The sequence below is a fragment of the Agelaius phoeniceus genome, chromosome 5 (assembly GCF_051311805.1).
Source record: "Agelaius phoeniceus isolate bAgePho1 chromosome 5, bAgePho1.hap1, whole genome shotgun sequence".
Classification (NCBI taxonomy): Eukaryota; Metazoa; Chordata; class Aves; order Passeriformes; family Icteridae; genus Agelaius; species Agelaius phoeniceus.
In genome coordinates this window covers 11,823,396-11,845,239 of record NC_135269.1, presented here as the reverse complement: position 1 = coordinate 11,845,239, position 21,844 = coordinate 11,823,396, and the positions used below count along the sequence as shown (strand labels likewise).

General features: G+C 37.6%; 1 protein-coding gene across 5 annotated transcripts in view; it reads right to left on the bottom strand.

Moving 5' to 3' along the window:
• Positions 1-784: 784 nt before the first annotated feature.
• The window catches only part of FGD4 (FYVE, RhoGEF and PH domain containing 4), a 106,504-nt gene continuing 85,444 nt past the window's right edge, over positions 785-21,844 (bottom strand). For all 5 annotated transcript variants that reach the window (XM_054631984.2, XM_077178315.1, XM_077178317.1 and 2 more), the window contains exons 7-17: positions 19,650-19,806; positions 18,425-18,563; positions 17,433-17,491; positions 16,659-16,805; positions 15,234-15,406; positions 13,035-13,065; positions 12,773-12,868; positions 11,764-11,889; positions 9,102-9,242; positions 7,828-7,968; positions 785-7,652 (exon numbers count right to left, since the gene is read on the bottom strand). In XM_054631984.2, coding sequence (XP_054487959.2) covers positions 7,395-7,652; positions 7,828-7,968; positions 9,102-9,242; positions 11,764-11,889; positions 12,773-12,868; positions 13,035-13,065; positions 15,234-15,406; positions 16,659-16,805; positions 17,433-17,491; positions 18,425-18,563; positions 19,650-19,806 — 1,468 coding nt within the window. In that variant the 3' untranslated portion in view covers positions 785-7,394. The remainder of the gene's footprint in view (positions 7,653-7,827; positions 7,969-9,101; positions 9,243-11,763; positions 11,890-12,772; positions 12,869-13,034; positions 13,066-15,233; positions 15,407-16,658; positions 16,806-17,432; positions 17,492-18,424; positions 18,564-19,649; positions 19,807-21,844) is intronic.

Genomic DNA, 21,844 nt, shown 5'->3' with positions numbered 1-21,844 from the left:
GTACACTACAAAAAAAATCAGAAAAATCAGTAAGTTGGATAAACAGAAAGGGAGGCATTAGTCTCTGTGGTTAATCAGTGCTTATTTCACACCATATGGTTTGTGCAAAGAGAAGATAATGTAGAAATGAAAAAAAAAATCTTGTATGCAATTCTTTCTAATCAGGAACTACCAAGTACTACAGTAACTTTTCCTCTGCTTTGTGTTCCTGTGTTTTCTGCAACACTGTGCCCACCTGCAGAAGAATACCAAGAATAAATCAGATACAATCAAAACAGGTTTAATGTGTGCAGATGATGGAAATCACAGGCAACTGCAACCAGGTTTGGACTCTTAAAGGACAGATCCAGCTAATTACCTGATCATTTTTTGCTTTGCAGCACCACTTTAGTTCAGTGCATGAGATTATGCTGATCGTTTAGTATTGAGTAATACTAATAAAGATTTGAGGCTCTGCTGAACAATTTCCTTTATTTTTGCACTTTTCTATGGGGATGGTGGCACAGAAATCCATAAAGCACTCACATAACATCCCGGTCACATTCCCATTACAGAAATCTGGACCAAACTGTGCAGTTATCGTTTATCTTTCTCACCTAGGATGTCATAGCATTAAATACACACTTTATAAACTCAGAATACACCTTTCACCAATTTAGCAGTACTTGTAAGTAACCAGCACTTCAGCAAAACTGGTCCTCACTGTCACACACAACAAGAAATACAGCTTAAAGATTTTATCAGCAAAATGGGTAGGTGGACAAAAAAAAAAGTCAATCAGCAATACTTATTTAATGATGTTTTTATTTTACAGGATACAAATTTCTGTTCTTTTTAAGTACTCAACATGAATTAAAGTGCTTAATTTTTACAATTCTCCACCCACCTTAGGATCAAATATACATATATTACAGAAAATATGTACAATATCTTCAACATTTTTACATTCATATATTTCTTAACCATAAAAATGACGACTTACATTTGCACAACTTACAATGGCATTTGTATTTCACCTTTTTAATATTATTCACTTTATTGCAAAACCAAAACAAATTTACAACTCTTCCAATTATTTTGTTTTTTAGAAAATCTTTTTGCAATTAAAATCAGAAATGCTTCCATTAAGAAGGGAAATGGACATGTATAGCCTGTAATTCTGATGTCAAACATTACAGCTGATACAGCTCCCACTAAAATTACTGTATTAATCTGCCTTAACAGCTACAGAATAGAAAATACACTAGATAGAAAAAAATAATATTTCTATTGCAAACTGTTCTCTACAAGCAACAAATTTGGCTTAAAAATACCAGGGCACATAGATGCAAAAATTCTTTGATATAGTTCCCTCTTTTCTGAATGTTTCCACCATAAATACTTAATGAATCTACGAGGATGAACTATAAACAGAAGTAGGTTGGTGTTATGCAGTGGCTGAAAACATGTTTTATTCAAAGAAATCTGCTTGAGGATTTTGGGACAAAAGCACATTCTACATTCACTAGGAATGTAGAAGGAATGTGCTAGGAAGAGGAAGGGGTGAAACAAAATACCATAGTTTATTCTAGGAAGAAATTTAATCACAAGGTTTCAAAGGAAGCTGATTGAAATGTCTCACTGGAATTAGCATGTTTGTGAGGGCTTCTGTGTTTGTTTTTATAGGCTGAAATAGTAAACATGCCACAATAGCAGATCTACCTCCATCTTTTTCTGGAAAGCATACTCAACACAATCATTATACATTCTATTTTGAATGCAGCACAGTGTATTTTTTTTTTGATTGTAAAATACTGCTTGAAAACAAGTCATCTGAATAATAGTCTCAAATATATAAATACACATATATACATATACACACATACATATGCATATGTGTATATACACACACATATGTAATCATTAAATTAATGTTATCATCTGTTAAAGGAAAAGGATTTAGGAAACAATCTGACTAGCAGATTAAAACTCCTATCTGAGGAACATACTACAGTCCCATGGGTCAGAACCAGCAGGATAAATTCCTCACACCAACAGGGCCACAGACTAGAGCAAAAAACATTAACCCCATGTATTTAATTTCAGATTTCAAATAACAGTACACCACAGAGACTAAGAATGGTGCCCATTTCACCAATGGATTTACCTTAAGGGTAGTCAGTTCTGCCACAAAATTACTTCTCTCCAGTCATTTATTTTGGATATATATTTCCAGTTGTTTACATTCACCCCTACATCCATTACCTCCATCTGAAGTTCACCTGAGCTGTGTGAGTCCAGGTGAGACCTGGTATCTCATCAGCTCCCTAACTGGTAGAAGTTTCATCTTCCACAAGTGTCCTTATATAATGTAAGGCAGATTCTATGTGAATTTCAATCACTGAAGGTACAATAGCTCCAGCAGCCCATGCTAGTTTATACCAGCTATATGGAGAAAGACCTTTTGTTATTGCTTAGGATTATTTCTACATGGAATGTTTATTTATTTCCAGAAAGCCTTTCCTTCAGTACAAGAAATAACTATCCTCTCTTAATTTTATTTTATCTTTCCTTGAAATGAAAAGCTGATGATTTTTTATGCTAGCTATGTGGTGAGGAACCCAAACAACCTGTCAAGTGTTTCCACATCTTTCCCACTTGTTTTAATATATGTATTCTTTTTCCTTCTGACTCCAGTTGGAAGTCTGTGGAGCATACTTCTATAATCTCATCTAAACTTTAATTAGGTGGTAGTGTATTTACTCTATATTTAATCAGTGCCTTTCTTCATCCATAACTTAAAAACATGAGCAATAAAATTTTTCTTTTCATTGAAAAAGAGTTAGAATCTTTGAGGAGATTTATAAAGCACTTTGAGATGGTTTTGCATAAAAAGGTGCTACTATATATACATGCAATTAAAGTAGTTTAATATTCTATTCCAAATAGAAGAGAATATTTTGTACTCTCAATATCTTTTTTGCACATATAAGTTAAATACACTCAGAAATAAACAGAACTACTTGGCATAAAGGGATTTGAAAATACTGCATAATACAGGTTTTATAGCAGCTCTTCAACCAAGCAGGAGTACCTGATACCAAAAATTAATTTTTAGAGGGCCTGGAGGAATGGTGCAGACATGCAGATATCACTATATACTATTTTCCCATGGTAGGAGGAAAAAATAAGTAATTTCAAAAATATATTGCTATGATCCAAAAATATGAATGATAAATTTAAGTCTTGTTCTGGTTGAACACAGATAAAACCACTAAAATAACTTTTGATCTGCTTTAAATCGCACAGAAGAGTGATCACTTTTAAAGTGAGAAACAAGCATTACTTGAACACAAGAGTTGCAAAACTTAAATAATTCAGCAGAGCCATTCACATGCATTCATGCATTATGAATGAATGCTTAGTTACAGTTTATTCCTTACACACAGAGCTTTATGCTCACAAATTTAATGCCTTTTTTCTTTTCCTTGAAGAATTTAAGAATTTATCTCAAATGGGAACAGCTTCTACCTTGTTAGAATGATGGTTTTAATTTCACTGCTTTCTTCATAATTCTTAAGCCACAGCAGCTACAACTTTGTATTTGTTCCTCTGCAGTCATAATTTACAGTTAAAAGCGAAAGTTTGGGATGCTGTTGTTAGAAGGGCTTGTCTGTGGAGAATGAAGGCAACAGGGTGGTTAAATTTAGAATTTCTCCATCTTCTGATGTCCTTTAATATTGGTAATACACACTTTTCCCACAAAATACACACACAACCATGTATTTGAATGCCAAGGCATTCTGACTCAGAAGAGAACAATTCTGACCAAGCAATTGATTATGAGAACATGAAACTGGTTTCACTGGGGTAAATAAAATATCCTGTGCTGTACTAAATTTAATGGCTGAGAGCAAACGTGAGGCTACCATCCAAACAAACAACTCCCATTTCAAACTGCTTGTGCCCAGATGCTGGGCTTCATCTGGGAGATGCTGCCATCCAAGTAACTTCAACTGCTCAGCACCACTATACCAATAAGGCAGCACAGAAACTGCTACTTCTAATCCCTTAACTGGAATGGGCTTAGGATGAGATTTGCAGGAGGAAACAGAATGTACTACGCAGCACCAAGCTGGGTGGGATGCTGACCTGCTGGAGGGCAGGAAGGCTCTGCAGTGAGATCCAGACAGGCTGGATCAATGGGCCAAGCCAGCTCCAAGAGGTGCAACGAGGCCAAGTGCTGGGTCCTGTACCTGGGTCACAACAAGCCCTGCAGCACTACAGGCTTGGGGAAGAAAGGCTGGAAAGCTGCCTGGTGGACAAGGACCTGGGAGTGCTGGTTTGACAGCAGCTGGACAAGAGCCAGCAGTGGGCCCGGGTGGGCAAGAAGGCTAAGGGTGTCCTGGCCTGTACCAGCAACAGCGTGGCCAGCAGGACCCGGGCAGTGATTGTCCCCTGTACTTGGCATGGGCAAGGCCGTGCCTCAAATGCCATGTCCAGTTCTGGGACATGAAAGACGGGAGAAGAAGGACATGGAAGTGCTGGAGTGGGCCCAGAGAAAGGCAACAGAGCTGGTGAAGGGTCTGGAGCACAAGTCCTGTGAGAGGCGGCTGAGGGAGCTGGGGGTGTTCAGCCTGGAGAAAAGAAGGGACCTTATCACTCTACAACTCCCTGGAAGGAGATGATGGCAAGGAGAGGATTGGTCTCTTCTCCCAGGAAATAAGCAATAGCACAAGATGAAATGGCCTCAAGTTGCACCAGGGGAGTTTTAGATTGGATTTTAAAAAATATTTTGTCACCAAAACAGAGGTGAAGCATTGGAACAGGCTGCCCAGGGAAAGGGTTGAGTTGCCATCCCTGAAGGTGTTTAAAAGGTGTGTAGATGTGGCACTTGGGACATGGTTTAGTGGTGAACTTGGCAGTGCTGGGCAATGGCTGGGCTCAGTGATCTTAGAGGGCTTTTCCAACCTAATTGACTCTATAGTCATATCATCATATTTTCACTATATCTCAGTCCTTCCTATCTGAGAACTCCTTTAAAGCAACTTCTTCCTTTACACTCCACACCTTGACCATGGGAAACTGTTTTTATACATTGGGATGTGGGAAGACAACTCTCCATATCCCACAATTGCACTTGAGGCTCTTGTAGAAGATACCCACTCTTGGGACATGGCCATGAAGGAAAGACAGCCACCAAGAGTTCTGCTTGCTTACCTGAATGTTCCCCCATCCCTTGCCAAGGTATATGTAAGATTACATGTATTAGCTAGGGAGATCTTCTATTACCTTGGCAAAAATCTGATGGTATTCACCAACATGAATCAAACCAGGCTTGAGCTGCCCATTGCTAAAGGTAAACACAGCTGCCAGTAGAAGTGACTTGAAATCTCAAAGAGAGTTACAGAAGAGCTTGCACATCAGATAAAAGCAATACCAGGGTTATATCCAGAACAATCTGGACCCAGGGAGCACCCAAGGAAGAGAATTCGGAATGGACATGCACCAAGTCAGCTGGAGAGTTAGTACCATACCATGTCCTGATCATTATTAACACTGGTGTAAAGCTGTGGAATCTAAAGGATATGGTAGATCCTGGATCTATGCAGGTGAGAGCAAAATCCATCCCACTAACGTTAACTTACATGACATTTTTATGAAGGAATGATGACACTGCATGCTCATGTGTGCCTGACACTACAAACAGGTATGAATCCCTTGCTAAACACAAAATGAGCTGGGTTTTTTTTTCCCTATAATGTTGCAGAAAGAGTAAAGCAGGAGTAGGAGTTCAGTGGATAGTTTGCTTGGCACACTCATTATAAAAACCCAACAATTTGAATCTGTCATGTTACTAACAAAATTGAACCTGAGCTCTTCAGCTTGACATGATTTAAAATACAGATTTGCAGATTTATTGAGAAGTAAGACTTCTGAATGTTCTTATGACAAGCTGATTGTAGAAGTTACGTATTTTCCTTCCTTAAAGGGTTTCAAAAAGGAAAGACAGCAATGATTTTAATTGATAGTCAATCACCTCTGAGTTTGCCATATTTCACTCAAGGATATTACAGTAAAAATTTTATGCAAGTCATTTGTCTCTATGTATAAAAACTCTTGAAGGAATGGAAGTTCTTAAGGAACTTAATATTGTAAAGCCAGTGAGTCCTTATACCCAGAAGCAGAAAACAAATAATGTTAGTTCATAAAATTTCAGATTTGCAAGCTCAGACTTCATACTAATTTTTTATAAATCAGGCTCCACTTTAAAACAAGAATCCTTGAAGATTGTTGTCATAAATAAGCGTTACAATACCTAATCTTCTACAAAAATTAAAAAACTTAAGTTCAAATTGTTCTTTTGCTCCAATAACCATAATAGCAAAAACACACATTCCCAGAAGGTTACTAGAATCTGTTGCTTTTCTCAAACCACATACTGCATTTGAGCAACAAACTACTGCACTCTTAAAAGCTAACAGTGATAGGACACTGAAGAAAAGCGACTACTTGTTTAAATACAACTGGAACTCATTTGTCCATTGCATGCCACTTACATTACTGCTAATTTTTTGATGCATAAAAATATCAAGATCATTAAGTGTCAGCTATTAAAACAAATCATTGAACAGTATTTTTCAATTTAGGACTGTGTTTAATTTCAAATAGAAAACATGCTTTTTAAAAAATAAATTATTCACTAATAAGAACCCAGTATCATGAAATCAAAGCAATAATCAAGTATTGTACATTTTTAATACTGTACATATATTATATATAGTTTTCTCATATTTTAGGTATTTATTTCTACATTGAAAATCATTAGATTGTTTCCTTGATAAATTGAAACCTTAAAAGCCAATATACCTGTGAAAGCAATTTGCATTACTTTAATTAAAAAGATACAAGTGAATACAACATATGTACAGAACTGTGGAAATCAATCTATAAACTACATACATTGAACCAAACTGTCCCTGCATATTTAAGTACAGATCTATTTTGGCAATGTGGAGGTATATCTTTTATCCTGTTGCAAGTCCTAACATGTAAGTAGGAGGCTTCAAATATTTGCATTCTTAAATGTTAACTGAAGAGCAACTGGATTTAAAAAAAATTGCATTACAACGAACAAGTAGTACAGTAAAGTTAGTAAGTATTTTAATAGCATTCACATTTTTTTAAAAAAGTCTCTGAAATGGACCTGTACATCACTTTTATTGACAGAACATAAATATAAGAAAAAGATCCCTAAAAAGACCAGAATTCTTTCCCAAACATAAAGTGCCAAGATGTGTATGGTAGTAAGAACTTTCTTTTTCTTTTTCCTTGATTGAGCAAAGAAAGGTTAACACAAAGGTTAACCACAATTTCAACTAAAATTTTTTAAAAATGCCATGTGTTCCTGTGCTTCAGCATTCAGATCTTTTAGAAGATTCAGGCTGCTCTTCTAAATTCACTTGCAGTTCATTTTGACATTCTGGTGTCTCACCTTTGACAGCTAAATGGATAACTTTTAGCCACTTCTGTTTCAGTTCCTCATTGTCTGCAGCAAAGCTGTGCACTGACTTGGACTGGGTCAGTTTGAAGCTGTGGGGGAGGTCAGCACTTTTTGGAGTGTCATCCACTGTGTAGCCCAGAAGAGGAATTGTAGCCAGAGCTTTCACATCCTAAGAAGGAGAAGTTCTTTATTAAGAACAGACAACTAACCATTACTTCTCATTTGCTGTACAGTTTGGTGAAAGCACATGGATCTTTCCTCCACTCCCAAGCTATTTGCTCTCTCTTCCTCAAATACCAGTGACAATAATTAATTAAAATCTTTCCCATTTCCCCTGTACATACCTGTGGAGCACCATACATGTAGAGCACAAGAGCCTCCTGTTTGGGTATGACACACCATGCCTTCTGCCAGGGCTTGGACTTCTCCATGTACTGAAGAAAGCTACATATGACACTATTTCCAGATACTTCTGCAGATTCAATCTAGGAGACAGTGGAAAGCAAAAAAAGGAAACTAAACTTTCCTTCAATAAAGACTAAAACCAGAAAGAACAGAAAAGCAGGAAATATATTGCCATTCGCATCAGCTCTTGGACAGTATCTGCAAAAAGGCTTCAGGAAATACCCAAGAAAGATTATGAAGGATATATATATATATATATATATATGTATATATTAAACATATGCAATTACAACACACATTCCCTTAGCACATGTAATGTGTTCCTTTTTCCATCAGTAACTTTGGATTATAGACTCCTATATCACTCCAATTTTCATTTTGCCACCACAGCCTGCCTTTGTCTGTATCTGAGTATCTACAAAAATGTCTGATTTCCAAAATAGCACCACGTTAGGCACTGAAGTGCCACTAACTATCCCACATGACAACTTATCTACTTTGGCAGTCAAAATATTACGACAGAATCAAGTTCAAGCACATTTTTAAGAATAACATAAGCATTCAAGCACTAATCCTAGAGAAAAGATTAGATTAATTGCTTAAAACCTGTAGACAGAGTAAAATGCTACACAAATAAATAGTAAACTTGAGATGATAAGAAAGAACACAAAATAATTATGTGCTAAAATTTCCATTGACCTTGGCTTTTCAGACGCCAAAAGCTGAGGACAACCTGACAACTTAAAGGCCCATTTTATACTCTGATCAAAACAGTATCCTACTACTCTAAGGAAGAGGAAAACTCTCCCCCATTCTGATTGGTTTCATCCCCAGTTCTTTCAGTCTGGGTACATATTTTTAAAAACCAACTGGTAGCAGTAAGGTATGGTGTGATGAAAGTTTAAGTGCAGAAGAAGAAAACTGAAAATTTATAAGGGAAGGTTACATCTTGTCACAGGAGCTGATGTAACTGAGAGAAGCAAACAAGCTCTAAGGTTTATAATTCCCTTAAAAATTTAAAGTTGCAAGAAACAAAGCAATCTTGCAAAGGTGAGTACTGGAAACCAAAATCTATGGAATGATATGAAATTGGTCCATGTACTTTTTATTTCTCAAAGAGAAAATAAACTCTGCAAGAATGCTACCATTTTTCACCTACTGACGAGCCAAAAGGATTGCAGCAATACATATACAGTATTTTTGAATTACATACCTCCAAGATGCCCTTCCTCTTCTTTTCTTCACTGTCTGTACAACCAATTATAACATGATAGCAATCCTTACAGACTTTGTTCAATTTATTGCCATCATATTCGAGATGTGCTTTGTAATCAGAACATTTCCAGCAAACCACCTTAGAAAATAAATACATATAATATTTAAGTATTTATAGAAGTTTATTAAAATAGAAATAAAAATTAGTATTAAAGTATTTTGTAGTATATTTTTAATTATACAGAACAAGAAAGATGTCTTTATAATATGTCAGCAATAACTTATTTGAAAATAATGATTTTCCAAATTTGTGCCACTACTTCTTAACTAGAAGCACTTCTTCCTATTTATCTGATGGAAATTTTGTACTTTGCATAAAATCACATTTAGCTTTTAACTCTATCTGTAGTTTCAAGTTAGGTATAGAATCAGAATATAGCCCAAGCCATGCTGGCAGTTTCATTATATGCCAATCTGAAAAGGTACATTCACCACCTGGTTTTCTATGTAACCAGAATGAAATTATCAGATTTAAAAAAACCTACAATTGAGATGACCTTTTAATGATACAAGGCTGATAAAATCAGAAATGGCTACTTTTTTTACTTGTCAAGAAATATTAGCATGTTTACATCTGTATATATACACCTATATATATAAAATTTACAATTTTAAAATCAAATCATAAATACACAGACTAAATAAGCCAATATCCACTGATTTTTCCTGATTTTTCTTCTCAGTATTTCAACTTTGATATCTCATATCAAAGAGAGATATCAAAGTTGTTTCATTAGAACTGATTTTCCACAGAATTTTTCTTTCACATGAATAAAAGATGGCCTGAATAAAACATATGAGTGAAGTTATTTCAAGAAAGAAAGGTAGATGGACTTGAACCATTAACACATCTGAACAAAACTTTGTTGTGGACCAAGGCTTTGCAGTGCTAATCCAGATCACCACCTTCAGCTTGTAGCTCTAGACAATCCTAGTTAAGTATTCCAAATTAGTCACCTTCTGTAAAGCCATCATTGCTATCCAAAATTAACTCCCATGAAAAAAATCTTTTGAAAATAAAGCACAAGGAGATCTGATAGAACTAGAATAGAAGGCAGTAGTTAGGAGTCTAAACAAAAAGGGAAATAAAAACAGAGGGCGTGCTTTCAACATTAACAGAATTTTAAGACAAAAAGATCTGAGGGAAAAACCCTCTATGACAACTGTAAACCCAATAATTTAGAGCATCTGAAAAAGTCTCTAGTGTCCTGCAAAGCACAAAAGCAGCACTATGAATGCAGCAACCCCCCATACCACTTAAAAACATTAGAAAGAAATCAGACAATACACCCTGTACCACAAATATTAAACCTGAGCTTGTACTACCATCTGGTGGAGACAGGCAGAGCTGCTAGGTGGCAAGAAAGAAAGCACAGTGTGTTTGCTGGTTTTTTGTTACCTTCTGAAAACTCACAAGTCATACTACTATTGCCTGATGGCTGCTTTCAAGCTGGATGTGTTACTGTAGTATCCCACATGGAAAGCAGCAGCAAAATTCTCTCCCCACCCTTACATTCCCTCCTTCTCTGATTCGTTGCAAATGTTCACACTTACACACTGAACCCAGCTGGGAGCAGCTCTAAGTTAACCTAAGGAAAAACTGCAGGGTTTTATGGTCTTTTGGTGGAGCCAACCAGTGCTGCCTGAAATAATGCTGGGTTATGCTGTCTTAATATGGTCTTGAAATTATTCATATTAGTAGAGGTGTCTCAAAACTAACAGTATACTGAAATAATGCTGGATTTTGCCATCTTAATATGGTCTTGAAACTCTTCATATTAGTAGAGTTCTCTCAAAATTAACAATATACTGTGTGCAGTGCCTTGGGACATTATACACAAGTGCTTCTAATGACTAGAGCAGGCAGAGGGTCCTTGGTGGTGTGCAGAGCTGCTTCTTGCAGCTACAAGTGCAGCAGCAAACTCCACAGCACTGGCCAGGCTACCCAGGGAAGCTGTGGATGAATGCCCCATCCCTGGAGGGGTTCAAGGCCAGGCTGGATGGGACTCTGAGCAGCCTGGTCTGCTGGAAGGTCCCTGCACTGGGGTTGGGAGTTGTCACTGTGATATTTTGTGACAAATCCCTTAGCCAGGATTTCTTCTCTTGGCAAGATGAGAAGCCTCAGCTTCTCAATGTTTTGCTCCTTTGGAATGTGATTTGGAGAATTGTTTACCCAGCATGTGAATTGCTTAAACTTAATGATCAATCCCAGTCCAGCTGTGTCAGGACTCTGGTCGGTCAGGACTTTTTATTATTCATTCTTGTCTAGCCTTCTCGTTCTTTAGTATAGCTTGAGTATATCATTTTCTTTTAATATAATATCATATCATAATATAATAAATCAGCCTTCTGAGAAGGAGCCAATTCTCATCTCTCATCATTCTCTGACTTGGAGTCAATTCTCATCTCTCACCTCATCCTGGGGACCCCCACAACACCGCAACAATTGGTGACCACAGGGACTGGGTGATGTTTAAAGTCCCTTCCAACCCAAGCCATTCTAAGACTGTAGGATGACAAGGAGCCATGAGAAGCCAGGCAGGTGCCTGGAGACCCTGGCAGCAATGCTGAGCAGCTGCAGCAGGAGGATGTGCACTCACGTGTCCACAGGCTCGGCAGTGGTGCCTCCTCCTCGTCAGCGCGTTGAAGGGCTCCTTGCACTTCATGCACATGGTGACCTCGTTGTCCCGGATCCACCTCGGCGCCCTCTTCCCAAGCTCAGCGTTCTAAAGGAGGGCCAGGAGGAGGAGAAAAGAATTTTAAAAGCCTAGTAAAAAACTGCACAGTACTTGAAATAGGGAAAATAGTTATTCTCATCTGTAGCAGGCCCAGAGCCTGTAAGACTTCCCTGGCGGTCAGAAATCCAAGATAGGAAATGCCAGGTCATGGTGACTGGACTAGAAGCCCCTCTCTTCTGCCTTCAGACCCCTTGCTTATCTCTCTGTAAGACTATAGGTCACTTTCCTTTAACCCTTGCTCCTGGACAATTTCCAAAACCCCTGTACCCTGTATAAAGAGCTGCTTTTGCCCAGCTCGGGCAGAAGAGCTGTCACTGGGAACCTTTGCAGAAGATTCAATAAAGACACCCCTGTGGAACCTCACACAGCCTTCTCCTCTCTCTCCCTGCATCTGCCTGCCTAGGCACCTAGCAAGCTGAAGGCCTGCAATCACAATGAGCTGATCATCACTAAAGAGCTGATATCACTTAAGCTTGCAAAGGTTGCCTGCAGCTAAGAACAGGAGCTCGGACAGCTGTGCCAAGCAGGTCAGAGCTATCCCGGACCCGTTGCTCCTCATCCTCTGGAAAGGAAATTACAAAACATAGCTCAAGATGCATTTTGAAATCTATAAAAGAAATAACAAAGAACCCAGTCAAAAATCGTGATGCATCACTGAAAGGGTGCTCTGTAACGTGTTTCAAGAAAGAAAGAGGCTGGTTTACAAGATTTGGCATTTTGAAGAAAAATAATTACCAATAAGATGACTGCTTTGTGATTACTCTGCTTTAAGAATGACGAGGTTGAAAACAAAGTTTCTGCCAAACTTTTTCCACTTATTGAAGAACACAATGGGTATTAAGAAGGTTACAAAGGAATAAGAGCAGCTTACAGAGACTTCAACAGGCATGTCTTCATATTCTTTAGCAATAGCATTTCTGAAAGTTTCATTCCTCTGCTGAAAAGCTTCAATAGTACTCTGAAGTGCCTAAGGAAACAGTGGAGAAATTCCTCAGACATGGTAAAATTTAAAACACACTCTGCATTCTGACCAGTTATTGATCAGCAGAGAGAAGGTAGAGACAGAAAACATTACTTTTCTGATTGCTTGAGTGGCAAAATGTTTAGAAAATAAAGAACGTAGATGAATTTACCTTTATCCATTCTTCTTTATCCTGTTCAGAACTAAAAGAAATATTTGACACATTAGTTTGAGACTAGTTTAGGAAACATTATCTTACTATCAACAACTTCTTGCAAAAGCCAAGTAACTCTTCAGTAAATGTCAAGAATTTAAACAATACTAATTTTTAACTGTCCAACTTAAAAAAAAAAAAAAGGCAAACAAACAAAAAAAAACCCCGAACAAACCAAACCAGAAGAAAAAAGTTGGAAACATAACACTTCAGAGTATCTGGCTCTCCAATAGTTGCCTCCTCCTTGGGTAATGTGTTGGGAAAAAACCCTAATGCACCATGTAATACCAGTCATACAAAAATTAATTTTTCTATGGATTACTCTGAAGGATGCCAAAGAGAACCTTTACAACATCTCAATTAAAACTGCTCCCCACTTGTTGTTTTGCAGTATTAGCAGAAGTTTCAAGCTGGCTGAAACCTAAAGTGCTGTTGGCCCTTCCCACCTACCATCTGCACATGAGGAAAAAGAAACCTGTCCAAGCAGCCAAAATTATTCTTCCTACCTGCTTACAATAAAAACAAAATGCTGGGCTATTAAGCATAGTGACTGACCAGCAGCCTTCCAAAGAAATAATCTACCAGCTGTTTAAAGACAGTAATTGAAAATGTACTCCAATAAGAGTTTGAAAAATAAATATAATCCTCCTACTAAAGAATATGCCAAGGGTAAATTAAAAATTATTACAGTGTTAATACAAGCACATGAATCAAGGACATTAAGGTGTAGGGTACATTCACTACTCACACATTGATAAAGATTTTTCTAATATAATTGAATAAGAGCTTCGTGGCATCTATTCCTTCAGAGTTTTTTACAGACTTAATGTATTCTAACAATGATCACAAAGCAAAGATAAAAATCTGTGCTTCCCTTACCTAAAATAAACTGATGCAATAAACTTTCTCCGACAGGTAATGTAGGAAAGCTAACAAAAAAACTTACTTTGCTGTATCAATTTTCTTCCAATTAAAACATGCTTCAGGAATGGTATAGCAAGATGCCACCTTTCACCATTGAAATAGGTGCATGGCATAAAATTTACAAAATATTTAGCAAGATATCAGACAGTAATTTACAGCACATATGACTGATAGCCAAAAATCCATCCCAGAAATCTTGCAGATCTTAGTGGAAAGGGTTTATTTGTGTCATTTTTCAAAGTATATATTTAATTTGAAATTGAATGAAAGTGTAGGTAAATACCTATATGCTATTATATTTGCACATTCTCTGCTGTAACTCTCATTAAATATTTACAGGTTTTCCATAAAGGAAAGAAGCTTGCAAGTTCATTGGCTAGCAAGCTATGGTTTGTCCCCAAATACTTGGTGCCAACGCAGAACTATACCCACCATCGACATTTTCCTGCTAATTTAATCCTTGCCTCTCTGCAATGAAACCCTGACTGCTAAGAATAGGATTTTTAAGCAGGACCAAAAGGAGAGAAGGAGCATCTCACTTTATTTGAGTCTAGACAGGGGCAATTTAGCGTAGGCAATGCAAAAAAGTGAGGGGAAGGTAACTCAGCAAAAGGAGGATACAAGGACTAATAAATTGGAGAGCAGAAAAAGTGCCAGTCAGAAGAGTGCATCTGGAGGAAAAGGACCCAAGAACTAAGAGGAGAGCTTGCCTTCCAGGAAGAGGTTAATATTTGGGACTGGAAGAAAACAAGTAGATGGGAAATGGGGCTGAGGAACAGAGGAAAGCAGATGCTCAGCTACTGCTGCAGAAAACTGTTCTGTGTGCAGGTAAACCCACTGGGAGGGAGAGCTTTGTTTGTTGGACCTGCCCTGAGGTGAACAGACTCATTGGTACCAAGGCAGATCCCAGAGGCACCAGTGATTATCACACCCAGTGTCCTAAAACACCTCAGTCAGACAAGCTGCCTTAGCACTGCTCTCAAATCCCCAGCCAGCCCATTCACAGCTATCTTGGGCATTTCTGCAAGGTTAGCCAATGTGCTATGCATCCTAGATGCATCTTCTGCTCAGGGAGATTCTTGGACTGAAAATTCATGATTTTTTGGCAACCTAGGCTATTTCCAAAACACCAATATTAAGATGAAATCCGCTGCCTCGTTCTTCAAATCTATTAATCCACTCTTCTGTGTGTATATATTTGGTCTCAAGGAACTGGCTAAAAAGACTGCTTACCTGGCCTGCAACTCCAATGTCCTCTCTTTTCCAGACACTTGGAAAGTGTGAGGATATTCTTCATTATGGGTTTCTATAATCTTCATGCCATCTATGCCCACTCTGGTTCGAACCGAGAACTTGGATCCTACCAGGCTGAATTTGGGGACGCAGTAGAGCAACATATTGTTAAACTGGGGGGAAAAATAAACACGAGGTTTTGCACTAAGAAAAACACAGATAAAACCACAGTTTGTCCACTGAGAGCTGGACAATATCACAAAGCTGGACTTGGTGGGTGAGAAAGCAGGTTCTTTCCTGATCAGCTGACACATGAGAAGGCCAAAGCTCTAATGCAAGACAACTTCTCTTTCTTATTTCTTTAGGAATAAAATTCAAGGACAGCTTCAGTGAATTTAAGAATAATTGTTCTGCATGTGCAGCAGTCTTCATAGTATTTATTATCAAACTATACTCAGACCAGATATTTTATGCCAATGTAAAGCTTTTCTAACTAAATCTGTTCTTATTCCCCAATTCTGCAAAACCTACTGTAAACTGTAGAATAAGGACTTTTCCTTTCAGTGTATACATTTATATTTATCCTGTACCAAAATAATTTTGTTTTGTACAAGTTCTAATTAATGTTATTCAAAGACATTATTTGTCATTTCTCCAAGACAAAAGAACATTTCTTACAGTTTTTATTCCCTGAAACCCTCCATATCACAAGGGGAAAAAATAGTACAGAGAGCAGGACAAAGATATATTCCTTTACTAAAGTAGAACTTTAAATAATGTTTAAATGTCTAAAGCCACAGCCTAGAAGTACAGTTATTAAATCAGATATAAAGTGTTTAATTTTCTCACTTTTTCCCTCTCTCATTCTTCTCAAAATTAATTATTGAAAAGAAAAATTCACTTCAGTTGAAAAGTCACTTCAGTTCAATCCTATTTCATTGAAACCTGACTAGACTATTGCCTAGTCTGTATCAGAGACACAGCACATTTGAGCTTGTCACCTCTCATAGGAAGGGAACATCATTTAAGTCAGCTGTCTGGCCCCAGCTGAAGTCTTTCTATTGTATGATTTCTTCTTTTGTTTGAAGCACAGATAAGGAGGAGCTGTGCCTGTCACTACCCTTTATTAACCAGAGGAGGGGCCATGCCAGAGACCCCTGAGCAAAAATATACCAGCAATTTTCAATGCATGGGAAGCAACAAACTCCACCAAACCTCTTCCACAGGAGTTGTAAGGGAGCATGGCTGTGCTTTTCAAACTGCAGCTGAGAGGATGACCTGCCATGACAAAAAGCTCCCACAGAACCATGAGACTTACTTACTGGGACCTCAACACCCAATCCATCAGGGCAAAGATCCTAAGCTTTTACATTTCAGTTTAATGAGGGTTTCAAAGTTCTCAGCGGCAGCAGCCACCACACTCACCAGGAAAAGGTAGCGCTCTTGGGCAGACGTGTTGCGAGCAGCCAGTTTAAGGATCTGCCCTTCTTTGATCAGCTCATTTGAAGGGTTCACGATGTCTTCCTCTTCTCCCAGCATCTCATAGATCTCCAACAACTTCTTTAGATTCTCCTTTATGGTGAAAACACAATTATAAGAGTTATTAATTGAAAACACAGGTCTTGATGCAGTTTAAATTAAATGATGGGAGCCGGCATAAATCTGGAGACTGTTAAGATTTGGGAAATATATTTATAGCCAGCATGTGTGGTCTGACTGATTAATTTAGTTGATAAAGCTAGAAATACTTTTAGAAATGTTATATCCTTAGTAATTTTTAAAATTTGTTTTTAAATTGTTTATACAGTCTGCATTATTTCTTGCCCAAAACATCTCACATTTCAATTAAGATCCTATCATTCCAGCCCAGTCAGGCAGAGAAGCAGTAACTGCTCTTTACAAACATTGTCCTGCACTCACAGGAACAGATGAAACATGGTTAAGAGTTCAGTGCAGTATCAGGGATTTGAGCCAGGAGAAGACCTAAGTATGTCCCATTTTCCACTTAAGAGAATTTGTTGCAATGACAAATTTTGTCTATTATTTCCAGGAACTGTATATATACATTAAATAGGAACAATCACTTTGACCCAAGAAACCAGTTCTTGCCATTTTAGGGAAGATTTGCAATTCACTCTCCTAGCCTGACCAAATATTGAAATTTACTGAAAAGTCATCAGGAAAATAAGGATCATTTACCATCTTTCTTATTGCACTGTTTGAGTGACTTGCTGCAGTGGATATAATTTCCAGGGATTCTAGACAGAAGAAAAATCAAATAAGTAAAACCAAAAAGCTGTACTTCTACTTATTTATGTACTACACAGGGGGGGAAAGGGGGGGCACTGTGGTAATTCTACAAAAATGTTTGTTGTTTTTACGTAAATTACAAAGTACAATAAATTTCTTCAGTTAGCAATAAAAAGAAAACAAGGTAAAGTGGAAGGCATAAAAAAAGTCAGGTACCAAATAGAAACAATAATATGGAAAGAAGAAGAGAATTATTGCAGTTTACTCTAGCACTTCAGTACTTAGAATCACATTTTTCTGTGACTAGAACAGTCTTGGTTCTCTCCCTCCTTTTCTCAAAGTAGTTCACAAAGTCAAACTATATTTTTTCAGTTGAAACAGCTCATCTTACAAGTGTTTACTGTAATGGTACTAAAAATGAAACATTTAAAAGAATTATCTTGCAAGTGAATTTGAATACTCCATGCAAATATCTTGAATTGTTCCCATGTAAATACAGAGAGGAAGAAATTTAAAAGTGGGCTGTGCTTTTTCCCTTCAGAAGCTTCAAAATACAATGAGCCTAACTTCACTTTTTTACAAATAGCAGTCAAACATTCCAAATGTGCATAAAGCAAACCAAAATGCCAACAAAAATAAATTAAAAAGCCACCACAAGCCCTGATCATCTGCAAAGCAACCAAATCAAAACCTGTGCGCTATTCCAAAACCAAAGTAAAACTTCTGTGCTCCAGGAGAATACTAAAGGCTTTATGGCTTTAAAATTAACTTAAATTCAAACAGATTTTTTTTTCAAGGAATGCTATGATTTAACTGAAGAAATTCTATCATTCTTTTCATGGGTAAGTCTTCACTTGATCTTTCCTGAAAATATCTTTAATTTACAGTATCCTCTTACTAATATCTTATTATAGCTCCTTTAATGGCCTGAAGATATTTACTTTCAGCATCTTTCCAGTCTAGGGAATCCTGAGGCAATTTCCTTAGGTAGTCCTTTAGAAGCATCTCGTAGCGTGGAATGCGTTGGACTGGTTCTAGCATGTGATGTTGCAATGTCAAATTTCCACACACTTTTTCCTTCTAAAAAATTGTAAACATATTTCAATGAAGCAGGCAAAAATGTCATTACAATACCATAAAATAAAAGTTATGGTTGATGAAACAAACAATGTATTTTGAGACATGCATGATAGATCTTCTGAAAAAATACAGAACTATTTTACCAAACCAGATAATCAGAAAATCTTCACCAAAAAATAACTGCAAAAACTTTTCTAAGTATTTGACAGTCTTACCAAAAAAAAAAAATCTTTTAAACTCGAGTGTATTTTAAAATAGGTTTGTAAAACACTCAAGAGAAATACTCCTAAATTAGTAAGAATAGTTCATGACCACATATATAAACAATCACTCTAATGGGCTACAAAGGTATGTTTTACCTATCTGAGGAGGGAATGCTTTCTTTGAGTTTCATTTACAATGTCAACTCCCTCAGCAGTGTTCCTCCCTTGTATCTTAAGATGTATATTTATTTCCATAATCTTAGATGGAATTAGATTATAAAAACAAAAATTGCATTAAAATCTACATTGTTTCCTTCCCTGGCTTACAACCAAAAGACCCCACAGAGCAGTAAAATTTAAGTAGAAATATTCCATTCTATTTCTAAGTGCTCAGACTGCAGCAGGACACACACCTGCCAATTCCCAGAGACACCCCCAGGGAGCACCAGAGGGTGTGAAACGAGCCTTTGGGAAAGACTGGCATCCCTGGGCTCTTCAGCTGCCTGTGCTCAGCGTTACTGTGAGAAAACACAGTATTACCGAATGCAGTGCAGGGATCTAGGGATGCACTGCCTTTTCACTTCACCCTAAAATGGTATTTACTTTGGTATTTACAACAAAATGCACTATTTTTATAATCTTCAGATATTTCAACCTTTACAATTTGCTCTTCTATTTTGCTGGAGAAAAAAATCTGGATTTTTGTGGGTGGGTTGTGCACATACGCAGGAAGGAGTAGGGAAAAAGGCAGTGTGAAGTGGATAAAAACAACTACCTTAATTCTAAGGGATTTGGTATGTCATTTCCTCTTTAATCCTTTTTTCATCCACAAACCTATGCATTTTATATATCACTTGAGGATCTCCATTGTTCTCCCCATTACCTGAATGTCTTGGATAATGAATTTGAACTGAGGTGACCGTTCAGTCCATGTTTTCACCAGTTCCATCGCGTTGTCGAAATTCTTCACGTACTCGCCGTACATCTTGAGGAAAGGAGCCAACTTCTGCAGAATATCTCCAATCCTAGGGGTGGTGGTCCTGCAAAGTAAGAGGGTGGAATCTCAGAGCAAAATGGAAAGAAAAAAAGTCACTCAAGCTTAAAAAAGGTTTCAAGTGTTTAACTGAGAATCCTTCTGTTTGGGATCGCCTCATATGGAGTTCCAATATAAGCATTAAATCTGAATTCACAAGCAGTGTGTTTATATCCCCTTTGATGATGTATGAGCACCACAGGTCATGTAGAGGACTAAAATAAGAAAATCTAGAAAGTGTTTGTATCCCCCTTTGATGATGTATGAGCAACACAGGTCATGTAGAGGACTACAATAAGTAAAGCTATAAATTGAAGACGTGAAAGATTTTATTTACAAAACATGGCCTAATTTACTTTACCTGCAGTTCCTTAAAATTCCATTATCTTCTTTTGACCATAATTTAATCCTTAAAATATCTAACCTGTGGTTTAGTTTGAGGGCTAAACCCATTCTGTACAGCTTCCACTCTGTGCCTTGTATAAACATATGTATTAACATTCGGGTTTTAATTACTAATTATCTAAGGAAACATATGAAGGAAAGATAATCCCTTGGATTCCAGTCTTTTGTGAGAACTTTCCCACGTTTTTCCCAACTCCTGATGGCACCTTCAGATAAAACAGAATAGTAAAGTAGCAGATGGAGAGGCTGAGAGAAACTGCACTCCCAGGGCACACAAAAAATGTGGAGCAGCACATAGGCACCTCCAAAAACTACAATAGGAAGCACATTTCATGTCTCATTTTCACGAACAGACTCAGAAATCACTATCTCAGTATGGATTTCTAAAAGTCTGAAATCAATGTTCTCATAGCAGTCTAAAGTGAAAAATTCTACAGCCCACTCCAACACACCACTTCTCTGAGAGAAAAGCTGTGCAGAACAGAAGAGTTATACTTGAATGGTGAATATTGCAGGACTGTCAAGAACTGGTCCAGCTGCAGCTGCCTCTGCAGGGCAGAGAGTTCCTGTGTAACACCTGGCAGAGGGCTGGGTGCTGCTGGGGCTGGCAATGAGGGGACAAGACAGGGTGGGAAGTTGGTCTCTAAGTCATGCAGGGCTCTTATGTTATGTTCAAGTACCTGCTACTGGTCATCCTTGGGTCCAGAAGACTCAGGGTGTCGTATTTAATTATCTTGTTTGATAGCCTAGTGAAAGGTCTCCCTGCCCATGGAAGGGGAGTTGGAATTAGATGTTCTTTCAGGTCTGTTCCAAGCCCAACCATTTGATGATTCTATGGCATGGGATCACTGCTGTGCTCTGTTACATACTTTTCATGAGAAATATATTGCAACAATGCTGGTTCTGGTGTTTTCAAGCCATATGTTGTAAGAGATATTGAGCTCCAGCTGTTGCTCAACTCATTCAAAATGCAGGTACCAGACAATTTCACTTTCACTTGGTAAGTTTAGATTCACACTGCCTTTTCTTCCAAAAAAGAAATTGCTTTTGATCTGCTTTACATATTTTTACTCTAAGTTTTCAATTTAAACCACAACTCAAGAAAAAGTCAGCAATTTTTATCCAGCTTTCTTTGCTAGAAGATAAAGAATAATAGAAGCACATAAAGCTACCCATAGAACATACTTAATTTCTTGTGTCTAATGAGAGGAACTTCTGAGAAGACTGTATCTGGCAGAAGCTATTATTCCAGACAATTTCAGAGACCAGTGATGGGGAGAGAAAATTACCCCAGGTTTTACCTTCAGCAATGATCAGAAAAAGCTGTCTTCAACTGCCCCCTTTATTCTAACTCCTCCCAAAAGCACAGTGTTTCAAGGACATTTAAACAGGCTGTCTCAGGTACAGCACAAAGGTTGTTTTCACACAGTTTGGAAAAGATAATATCCTTGTGATATCCTTTATTAGCTCTGCACCAAGAGTCAAAGCTTATCTGCAAAAGCACTTTTCAACCTTTGAAGCCATATAATTATACACACAATAGTAGTGAGCAGTTTAGCATTTTGCAAATATGTAAAGTAAGGCAACCCGTATTCTGTGCTCCATAAAGCGTCTAGAGCAGAATTTTAATATTACACCTT